This window comes from Poecilia mexicana, unplaced genomic scaffold, assembly GCF_051168715.1.
Source record: "Poecilia mexicana isolate PSO_F unplaced genomic scaffold, ASM5116871v1 scaffold_8, whole genome shotgun sequence".
Classification (NCBI taxonomy): Eukaryota; Metazoa; Chordata; class Actinopteri; order Cyprinodontiformes; family Poeciliidae; genus Poecilia; species Poecilia mexicana.
Genome location: NW_028263377.1, coordinates 2,448,684 through 2,460,989, shown reverse-complemented (window position 1 = coordinate 2,460,989; position 12,306 = coordinate 2,448,684). Strand labels below are relative to the sequence as shown.

The following is a 12,306-nucleotide window of genomic DNA, read 5'->3' as shown; positions in this document are numbered from 1 at the left end:
CTGCTTGGTGAAGGGAGTTTAGGGCTGTCTATGGCTCCTTTGAAACAACATTTATAAAGAGACTTTGCAGTTTTAGTCAGATTCTATAAAGGCACAGCTTGCATAAAGCAAGCCATTTATCTTTCAACTTAAATGAGAAGTACCAGTTCTGTTCAGAGTTACCAACACTCCTGCTGCTCAGATTCTTTTAAGGAAAATTTGAAAAATCAATATTCTCAACAAAAGGAGACAATTATTTACTCTGCAGTTTTGAACGAGAAAAGGATTTTCAAATGTTTCTTTGACTGTGCAAAGGTGAGAAGTCAGCTTGTTTGCTTTTTTATATGTATATATAATTTCCTGTCCTTTGCAACAAACTTGTTCAGTTTGTTTGTCCTTTTTTAAGTGAATGTTTCCTGGGTGAATCCCTAGAGTGTACTTACAGGAAAGTGTTTGATAAAACACGTATGCTCTCTATTAAATTTTGTTATACTGGAGGGAGTTAAATACACTTGCTTATTAGATATTTCTTTGTAAAAATTGTTCAAGACCATGTTATATTTCCCTTCTACTTTGCAATTTTGCAATTGTTTGTCTTAATCCATCACATACTATCCAAATAAACTACAGTTTGTGGCTGTATTCTAACACACTGTCAAAAATGGTATGAACAGTTTTGCAAGAAAATTCATGGAGACAAAAAAGAACTAGTTTCCCTTTCAGCTAAAACTGGCAAAACATTTTTTAAAATCTATCAGAAACCTTTGGACTACACCAGGCTTCAACCAAAACACACAATTTTATTTCCTGTATTACAATGACGTGTTCGGAGCCTGCACACCTATGACAGAATGCATCTTATTGTGAAACTAAATAACTATTTGGTTTATTTTAAAAACTATGGAGCAGAGAAAACATTTTGTTTTTACAAAATGGGGGGAAATGCACCAAGTGGTGCATTTTTACCAAGTGGAGGTTGGCAGTTTTGGTTTCAATGACAAAGGAGAAAAACAAAAAAATGCCATTTAGATTGTTTGCCACCCACAGACATTAGTGTAAGAAATTTTTTTTTTTCAATGAAAATTTATCAAATTGTTTAAGTGTTTTTAAAACTGAAGATAAATGAGAGAGGGCTTTGCGGTTGATATCTGGCCGTTTCATCTGCATTTATTTTTTTAACCATGCCAGTTTCTGTGACTATTAATCACTTGATGTGTTTCACACAAATTTTGTGTTAAATTGGCTCTTGCTCGTTTATCCACCAAGAGCATGCAATTATTTGGTCCATAATCTTTTTTTTTATTCCTTTTGTAACTAAAATTTGCCAAGTTTTGATTTTAATTCTGATTTTTGGGAAACTTCAGCAGATTTAAATACAATATTTCTTAGGCTATGACGCAAGATATCCTTAGTGACTCAACACCTTTCAAAGTTAATAATATTTATTATGACCAGATGATCAAACAATAAAGACGGCTTCCTTTTGGGATGATGCCATTAGGGCCAGCTGGGTTTATATGAAAACATCGACACAATGGAAGGACACAATGGAATGAAAAAAAATCAACTCTCTGACCCCTTTCCACATCACCAGTCAGCTAAATGCACAAACACACAGACGTACAAGATGTGAATGTGACAAAGGTCTGGTGAGTTCAATGGGCCTTTACATCACATGTATCCTGGATGATCACATTTCATCACATTGGTCAACATGGCCAGGAAGTCAGGTCATACCTTGGTGGGATTCTCACAGCTAAATGCTGCAGGAATTGACAGAATATTTCCTGCCTCTGTTGCTGTGACGACCAAACAGCTGCTTTGGGACTGTGACGGTCTGTTATGCAGAAATGTTTAGCATTTGTGTGAGCAGACCTTACTAACCTGTTTGAGTGTGCCCAAAGCATAACTGTGATGAAATGATGGAAATAATTTTTATTATTGTTATCATCACTAACCGTTTAGCAAAGAGTTCTGCAAAAACTGATGTAAATATTGTTAAAATTTTTCAGCTCTAAAAAAGTTTCCTTTACAAAAAAGCCCGACATCCGTCAGACATCCCTTAGAAAACATCTACTTTCACAATCTATGTATTGATAATCTGTGGCATTTCTGCCTTTATCTTCTGAGAAAGAAGTGCTGTAGTTTTCCTGCCCAACTCACCAGCTGATGAGAAAGTCCACAGTTATAACTGAGGGATGACCATTTCTGCTGATTTTCTGCTGGTTTTGGATAAGTGGCATGACAACATTGGTGTGTACAGGGTGCTCTGAGATTTTATACCGAAACTTTAGCAGACAATGTACTGGAAAACAATGCATTCTCTGGGTTTTTCCACTCAAAATTAATTTAATAAAAATATTATAAATGGAAGTTCATCCATTGTTGTTACAGGTTGTGCAAGTTCCCCTTAACTCCTACATTTAACTGATTAGGGAATGCAGCCTGCATGTTACATAATTGAAATTATGTAACTTGGGATAAAAGAAGAAAAAAGTTTCCATCTTTTGTAATTTGGATTTGATTCATGATCATTAGAATTTATGAACCCCTTAAGGTTTAGTGGCTCACATCTCAATGACCCCCATCAGTATTTTATAGGTGGGTCAATCCTAACAACTGTAATCAATGTACTGTACATAGAGCCAATTCAAAACAAATGTCTCAACTCACTCATCAACCTGCATACTAACTGGAATCACTGGTAAACTGTTAACAGCAATGTGTAGAAACCTTTAAACAAATGCATCTTTATTACATGATCCAACAATGAAAAACTACCATAGTGTTCTTTGGGCAGATTATTTAAAAAATCTCCTCTACAAGCGCCCCACTGTAACAGTGGTGAGGTAAAAGTTAGGAACTTTTATTTGGTAATCCAAAACGTTTTGTCTCGGTTTACTAAATAAAACTTCCTCAACTCTCCGATTCACTTTAAAAAAGTGAATAATGTATCAAGGGAAAACTTGAGTGACATTTATTTTCTAATGAAGCGACAAATGATGGGAAATTCTATTTTTAAGAGGAATATTTTGCTCAAAGAATAAATGCACTCATTAAAGTTACCTTCTATTTGTTTTGCTAGTGTAAATAGCACTACAATAAAAGTTAAGTTTCTTTTAAAGAATTTTACACATCTGGTACAAAAACAGTAAAGTAAGGTTCACAGCTTCACCTGCATTTATTTCAAATATTTATGTACTACATATATCATGTTATGTATCAGTTTGTCAGTCTGTGCAGTGTGTGGAGACAGACAATAGGCCTTTGTCTTTCTGCATCCTATTTTTCCCCATATACACACACACTTGGTCTTTGCATGGTTTCCACCCATCAAGCTACAACAGCTGAGAGACAGCAAAACAGGAACAATCCGATATTCTCTTCCTGCCTCATATTTCCTGGTCTAGCAACTCCCGAATCAAAGAGAAGTAAAACAAAAAGATGAATGAAAACAAGAAGTAGCAAAAACACAAGTTGGAATAAATAAGAGAAGAGAGGACAGAGGCAGAGAGGAAGAACTGGAAGGGTAGATGTGTGGGGGGTCTTTATTGTAAATTTGTGTTTTTTATGTGACTGTGGGCTGCCTTCAGTGAGGATGTGGTCTGAGATCATGAGAGCTGAATGAAATCTAGCTGAGAGGAAATTGTGTGAATGTGGGTTGGGGGGGGGGAGGGGAGGGGGGGGGGCTGTATAAGCTATAGCAAAATCCCAGTGCATTGTCTTTATTTGTAAAAAACAAAAACAACAACAACAAAAAAAACCTCAGGTATTTGGATACCTGTCTCAGCAACAAGTGGGAGACGGTTTGGCTTAGACTAACTACCCCATAAAGTGGAAGTAAATACAAATCAATCTGACACTTAAGAAGACTTTAAATTGCAGCAGTGGAATCGTTTGCAGTTTTAAAGCAGCAAATATTTCAAAACCTCTGAATACTCTGCAACTAGTAATTAGATAAAAACCAAAATAAGTTCAACAAGTCTTGGAGATTAATCTATGCATACAATAACTTTGACTCTAAAATATAAAAATGAGAGAGAAAAAAAAATCATTAAATTGAAAAACATGAGCAAACAATGTAATGAAAGATTAATGCTGCAAAGTTATAAAAAAATCCAAAATGTTTTATAGGTTTTCTGAAAGGAGCTGGCTTGTGCAATGTTCAAGATCAAACCGTTTATGGTAAAAATGCTCAAAATGTCACTTTAACCATATGGCTCATTTAGTTGGTTTCCAAAATTTCTGCAGCCTATATGTTATTTTAAACTGCAGGCGTCAGTTGTTAGCGTTACACAGTCGTATTCAGTCTGGGGTTTTGCATCTCATTTCTTGTTTCCAGTTATGATCAACGAAGTAATATATTTAAACATGTGAAAACATATAAAAACAAAACAAACAAAAAATGCTCCTAAATGTAACTCATAATCGCAGCAAAATAGGTCACATTTCACAACATGGAGCTTTATGAGGCACACTCCTTTGCACACCCAGACACACACGCTCGCTCACGCACACGCTCACACACACAAACTCTTGTAGTCAAACTCATGAGCACCTGATGAGCTGCGGTTCTGAAGAAGGAAGTGAAAACTCAGTCCATCTGCTTTAACAGGAAGTCAACAGAAGCCACATACAGGCGTGCTGACGTCAATTAGAACCACAGGAACACCTCCCCATAACACACACACACACTCACACACACGCTTCACATTACTCATAAATGATGCATATATGCCTTGATAGACTCGATAGCATCAGATCTCACATCGGTCCACAATCGCAACACTAAGCGAGGCTTAACTTTTAAACTGTTTAAAACAATGAAATGCTCACAGGGCCATTTAACACTAAAATGAAGAGTCATTTGCACAAATATACTCAGCATCCAAAGTGAGCAACAAGATTCAAGCTTTACAAACCAGAGTTATCTGAAAACTGGTCGCATCTGTATTATATGCGACAAATTTTTAGAATTTTTTTTTTTAACTTCTGGCTGTAATTTGGTCCAAATAGAGACTGAAATTAAATGATGCATGTTGCAGAAGCCAGGGTAGAGGAAAGATGTATGAAAACAGAACTAACCTTTACTGAACTGCCCAACTCTGTAGTTTCACTTGTCCTATGTTTTCGTCACATTTGACCCGAGTGGGTTTCTTTTAAAACACGGTATTTGATGTTTAAAACGCTCACTGTTCTCAGTTTCATTGTGAATCTTGTTCTGACCTGACAGTGCAAAACATGAAGGGCCAATAGGTGTGAAGCAAAAGACGTCAGTAGGCATTGCTCTATGTCAACAGTTACCTTTCTCATTACTATTTTTTAAATATTTCTTTAAATTAAATTTCCATATTTTGGTAACACAAGATACATAACAACTTAGTGTTAATGATGATGTCCCAAATATCAAAACAATATTCTGACAGTAAAGATATATAAATATATATACTTTCAAATGTATTCTGCTTGGTGTATGGACATCATTGCTGACATCAGCTGCAATATTTAATCAAAATTCAGATTTGTTGGTCAATACCAACATTAAAAGTGGGCCTTTATGTCATGACAACTATCAAAAAAATATATATACTTGGAGTTGGTTTGATTCTTTCATGCATGTTTGAGGAATCCTTTGACTCTCTGATGCCTTGATAGGCTCCATTTGGGGGTGCCTACCTAATCGCCGGCTCTCACAAAACACCACTTCCCCCTCTCAGTTCCTTCAGACTAACGTCAGTAACAATTAGTAAACACTTTGCTGAAATGTGCTTCTGCTGATCTTTATCATACAAACTACGTCTCAGTCAAACGGTGGTTGAAGGCATGATGAGATGCACTGATGTGATGGCCTGCTGAAGGTAGAGCATCATGAAGAACAGGAGCTTCTCAAAGAGACAGGGGCACAATTTCAAGGCATTAGATTACAAAGTTAATTTTCTTTAAGTCATGTTTGAGATATAAAACATTTTAGAATAACTGAAGGTAACAGTTATTTGATTGCACTATAAGATGGCAGTATGTGCCTGGAACACATATACCACCTATTTTAAGTGTTGTTTTAAGTTGAAACTGTACAATAATAAAAAGACAAAAAAATTCAGAAGATTTCTTTTTTCTTTAGAAAAGTAGAGCAACTTAAATCATGTATTTCCCATGTGTACCTACATTGTATTACAGACTGCTCAGAAAATCCTAAAGGCGTAACCATAGATTCTCACACGTCTTTAAGATCTAGACATACATGGACACACCACAGCTCACAAACTCTCACACAGCGGTTTAAAGTTAAAAATATGATGAAAGACAGAGAGTTTCGCTGTTATCTTGGAACGAGCTGCTGTAACACACACAGCTGTGTATTTGCAAGACTGTATGTGCATAGACAAGTTTTTTTTTTTTTTTTTTTTTGTCTGAGCTGCCTGATAAAATGAGTTTGAACAATGTTAATGAGGTTGATGACAAACTTGTCTGGAGCACAGCGTTGGGGCTGCAGACAGATGGCAAAAAAGTGAGAGTTGTCACGTAGGCGAGTTAAAGAAAGAAAAAATATGAATAAAGAAAAGAGTGATTTAGGGTGCTAAAGGAGGAAGACATATTCTGTGATAGATCGTCCAAGTCAGATGTAACTCAGATAAGTAAAGCCTTAATTAGAGCTGAGATATCACATGAGACTTCTTACCAGGCAGACAGACTCTGGTGATTGGAGGCTGAGTTGTTGCTGCTGGAGACCTCCTGGTTGAAGAAAAAGAAAGAAAAATGATATGAAGTAAAAATTATAAACTATACATGTATATTTTACATGTATACACATGTCAACATGTGTATACATTTAGTTGGTTTCCAAACTTTCTGCAGCCTATATGTTATTTTAAACTGCAGGCATATACATGTATATTTTACATGTATATACACATGTAAAATATACATGTATATACATGTATATTTAGTCCAATAACTTAGGAAATACAGTTCCTATCCAAAATTTAAACATTTTTTACTTTTTGCACAATAAAGGGAAAGAAAACAATGAAGCCAAGCAGATGCTATGTTAGCTTTGCTCAAGGGCATGAGGGGGCAGGATAAAAAATATATATACTTTATGTTTTATCTTCTTAAGAACAATAAATCTTCAGGTATGCACATTAAGGAAGCTAGGAGTGTTTTTAGCATATTTTTAATGTTTCTATGCTACCAAAAGGATGCATTCAAGTTTTATGTAATCTCTAATTGAGCTGTTTAATAACATTGGTGCAGGGATTATTTTTTGTCTATGCAAACTCTTATTGCATGTATTTCTATGAAACACTGGTCACATCTATATCTTGAAGATGTTCTTTGGATCACAGTTATAAGGAAATAGACGTACATCGCAGCAAGTTGATATGATGTAAGGAAGGAGTAGGTGATTTTTTATTGTGGTATTACTGGTCTTTTTCCGTTATTTACTTATTTCAGCATTATGCATGCAATGGTGAGTGAATCTTCACCATGGATATTTTCAGCATTTCCAAAAATCTTATCTCCCTTGGTTTAGCTGCTTCACAATCAGAGCTGCCTGATTAAGTAATGTTATCTACTTAATGCCAAGAATCTTAATACAAATTGTTCAGCAGACAATTTTATGCTATATTCACACAGCAGACAAATACAAACCAAATCAGATTCTTTTGCCAATATGCAACTAGAGGTTGCTCCTGTTAGTCTACTTTTAGACTAGTTCATTCTGTGCTCTTCTGTGACGTTTTACATTTCATGTCTAGTCTCAATCCCGTCACTATTGCTTTAGAAAAAGAAGACAAAACTGATGTGTCTGAGATGAAAGATAAGAAACTGGGTGGGATTCAAACTTATCTAGTTGGAATCTATGCTAAAGGATATTAAAGGAAAATTAAATATCCTTGCTTATAACGAGTTAACTGTCAGCATGGCCAATGCTGTGTAGCTTGTCACAATAGATAACTTCAATGATAATGTGTGAATTTGTGCTAAGGAGGTGTAAAAAACACTGAATTTTGCATCTAACATTCTGTGTAGAATAAGTATACTGAGTTTGCATATTAATATATTTGCCATTGTCTGTCGACATGCCCTTGTCTCTAGCTCTTCACTCTTGTCTCTGAAGGAGAGTCAGATGAATGTAGGTCACACAGCCTTCAGGTAGACAGAACTCCATTCCAACTGTTAATCTGGTTGCTGCTGGAGCAGACTGCTCTTGGCATGTTAAGAAAGTGAAATATGCACAAATAAATAAGCCCTCACTTAGGAAAGAACATAGTAAGGTGACCTACTATGATTCATATGTTTTAAGAGCAAATGAATCAGTACCGACTACTGATGCTGAAGAATATTGCTGATTCTGTAAGAAAAACAATGTTGCTGTCACACTTAAAAATGTAAAATTTATTTTTGCAGCCTCAGTGAACACTGAAAAACAATAAGTGGGTCCATGTGGGACTGCATTTGCCTCAGAACAACAAAGCAGCTCTTTGTACATCAGTTTACCTTCAAGAAATTTTACAAAAAGGTTGTTTACACTGCAAAAATCAGTTGCAACAAATTATTAAATGTGACAAATTATTATTACTGCAAAATGTTAAAACTCTTCGCAGATGGTCTCAATCTGTGTATTTGCATGAGGGTAGTGTTTGTTGCTCCAACTAGCATCTCAGCTGGTGAGCGGTGGGAACAGCAGTGATGTCACACGTCTAACCTCAATTTTATTTACAACTCGATACTGACACCATGTGGAAAATGGATGTAGTTGCAATCTGAATTCTTAATGTGCTTTGTTTTATATATAAAAAAAACAAAAAAACAATACCGGTTTCAGGGTATGTAATTTTCTGTCTATGTTTATTTAGAATAAACATTGAACTTGATTGCAGATGCAGATTTGTATATGTTTGTTCTTTTTTATGACTGATTGAGGTATTTTTACAATGTTGTGAACAACTGCTGATGTATTCTCAAAGCAGGAAAAATATATATGCCTGGTCTTTGATGGTGTCATACTTACTTGCTGGAGGCACACTGGACATTTGTCAGAACAGTGAAGTTATTCCTCACACTTCGAAGGCTTGCCAAAACCTACAAAGGAAGTGAGAGAGGTGATCAGTGGCATCCTTTGTGCTTGTTAGTTTAGCAGCCGGTTTATTTATGTATTACACGGCCATTAAATATTTGTTTTATTTGGCTTAGTTTTGTCGAACATGGTTCAGCAAACATTATTCATCAATAGGGAAATGAAAGAAAACAGGAACATTCCAGAAAGCAGACAATGAGGTGTTTACCTGAGCAAATGGAGTTACAATCAGGTCATCGCCATGTCTGCATGGGGAGAAATACAGTAAGTAAATTATAAAAAGAAATATGCCCCAAATATATTTTCACATAATTGGAAAGTAAAGCATCTGTTAGAAATGGTAAATACTGTGCAACAAGTGCAAACATAAAATATGATGTGACTTAAATAACTTCCTCCTTCTGTTTCAGTGAGTGGCATTCAGACAATGTCTAAGTGAGTAAACAATTTGATCTAAAATCATTTAACAACTGGGAAGTAAAAAACATTAAATGACATCAAATCTGTCTTTACCCTGTTGACATGTTTAATGGAAAAGTTATTAGGATGTTTAGCAATTTTATGTTAACCAAATGAAAACAAAGTAATACATTTTTATGGCAATATTTTTGAGAGCAGCAAATTTTAGAGTGCTGTCAGGCTTATGGACTCAGTTATTTTTAGGTAAGAGCTCCAGATTAAGATCACAACCCCTGCTTTATATAACTGTAATTACATTACCATTCATTTGCAGAATGGTCAGAGGTGAAAACAGAGGAGATTGTGCTGCTTTCATTTAAACTGAGCAAGATACCTGACCCTTTCTTTAAATCTTATTTATTTAAAGGAAAACTGCTGTGCTTCTTAGTGAGGATACATAGTTAAACTTCAGTATCATACGCACAGAATGTTATCATTTTGTTTGTGAGAAGTTATTCAACTTTTGTTCCCTCAGCTCTCAGCGTGCTGCAGGTATAGTCTAATGGGAGTAGTGACAAGGGAGCTGCAATATTGGATTGTTCAACGTTGTAGATCCAATCCTGCAATATCATCAATCAACTTGGAGAAATTTGCAATTTCAAAAGCTCCTAACGGAGACCCTCCTAATTAATGAATGCAGGTGTTTTGGTCTCTTCTGTAGCCAAAAGAGTATGAAATCCAGCACTTAGAGTCTAAGATACTGTGTCTCCCATCATAGTTTGGGAAATCAAGTGTTTTATGAAAATTTCTTAGCACAAAACCCTCCAAAATCAATTTTAAGTGATATTAAAAAAACTGAAGAAGCTGGAAACAACAACAACTTGGCCATTCCAACTGATTCCAACTGATTCAGTTGGAATCACCAACTGGAATCAGTTGCTGATTCCAGTTGGTGATTCCAGTATGCTGGAATCACCAACTGTCTGCAGAGTCAACAGCTACAGGCCTCCGGATTTTGTGTGACCTCCAGATTATCTTAAGAACAGTACCCAGAGAGCTTCATGAAAGCACCGACTTCAAACAGACAATGCTTTTAGAATAAATAGGATGACCAACACCAGTGTCTGATCTCACAAATGCTCTCCTAGAAAAATGGTCAAATAGCAGAAATACATTTCTAAACTGTGTGGAAAAACTTCCCAGAGGAGTTGGAGCTGTTGCAGCTGCAAAGGACAGGCCAACACCATTATTTGTTTTTAAACGTCTCAGTGGTACAATAACTTACAGTTCAGAGGCGATAGAGGAGTTTCGTGACATGGACTTGGGAGAAAGCTCATAGTCGCTGTCAGAGCGATACAGGAAGGACTCCCGGCGCTGGTTATGTCCCGGGAAGTTGGTGTGGAGCACCAGACCCGAGCCAGGGGACGCCTGGGGGTCCAGTGGGCTGCAGCTAGCTGATGGGCCATTCTCCACGTCAAAACTGCAAACAGAGCAAAGTTTTAATGTTAATGTTAAAGTTAATATGTTCTCTTGTTTAAATACTGACTGTCTTCATAATTTATTAAATCATCGAAGAGTCTCGGCTCTGAAATTTAGACAAAATATACATAAGACATGAGATACAAAACATAGATCAGTCCACAAAAGGAATTTCTCGTGATCAGTGTTTTATTATCTAACACATCATTTGGTTTTGCGGACTGTGAATGAAAAGACAAAGAGGGCAAATATTTTCATATCCCTATGATGCGTTTGTGCACTCCTACCTATTTATGTCACTGAATAAGCACACAGTGCAGTGAAATGACTTAACATGAGCGTTCCAGGGAGGGCAAGTTGACATGGTGTTTATTTCTTGATGAGTAGAGAGAATGACGCTTCTGTCTAACAAGATGAAAAAAATGGAGAAATGAGGGAAAACCGGTAGTGGAGGGAGTGGACAACATAATGTCCTGCTGGGATCTTCTAGCATACAAACTTTTTTTTATTTTTGTTAATATGCAGTGCTGAAATTCCTAACGTCTGTTTTTTCTTTCTGCTCTGCTGCCCTCATTGCCCCTTTTGTGTAGTAAACTCAGGTTGGCAAAAAGTCTGGTGCTTACACAACAAATGAGATCATGAATAAGACTAAGAACTCAGGTATATTCACCTTTGCTTTTCCACCAAAACATGCCGAGTCCTTCCTGTGCAGCCCCAGATAGAATCATGTATGCAAAACAATTCTCCAGGTGACAAAAATCACCTGCATGAAGTTGGAAATTGACTGGCATCACTTTGTTTCACTATAAACAGCGATCAAAAAGGCTTGTCCCTTATAATTGTACGCTCTTTGTGGGAAATTTGCAGCGGAGGGCTTTTTATTTACTTTAATGAATGCCGTCCCTGCACAGAAACACTGGACTTTTTTACCCACTGCAAGAAAAACAGGAAGTTAATAAGACTCAACAAATAACTGAAAAGAATGATACAGACTAAGGCCAAAGACTAAAAAAATGTGTTGTTAGTTTGGGAGCTGAGCCTAAGAAGAGGAGCTTTAGGAGCTATAGTACCAAGTAAGATCAAAATAACATTAAAGAAGAGAAACATGACCTAAGTACTGTTTTCTGCTTCATATCGACAGAATTTTACAGGCATATAGATCTATAAAGAGAGATGGTATCAGAAGTTGTAAAAGTAATGCTTTTCAGAGGTTTAATATTTAAAATCATTAAACCACATTAAACTTAAGGCCCGGAGGCCAAATCCGGCCCGCAATAACTCTGTAAGTGGTCCTCTAAACTTGAGGGGGCCACTTAAATGAAACTTAAATAAAGCTTTCAGAGCAACAAACTCATCGTGGTACTGGG

General features: G+C 36.4%; 1 protein-coding gene across 1 annotated transcript in view; it reads right to left on the bottom strand.

Moving 5' to 3' along the window:
* pde4ba (phosphodiesterase 4B, cAMP-specific a) overlaps positions 1-12,306 on the bottom strand; it is a 70,486-nt gene that overhangs the window by 43,870 nt on the left and 14,310 nt on the right. Inside the window, exons 2-5 of the mRNA XM_014980307.2 lie at positions 10,746-10,940; positions 9,270-9,306; positions 8,996-9,066; positions 6,659-6,711 (exon numbers count right to left, since the gene is read on the bottom strand). Of these exons, the coding sequence (XP_014835793.1) occupies positions 6,659-6,711; positions 8,996-9,066; positions 9,270-9,306; positions 10,746-10,940 (356 nt within the window). The remainder of the gene's footprint in view (positions 1-6,658; positions 6,712-8,995; positions 9,067-9,269; positions 9,307-10,745; positions 10,941-12,306) is intronic.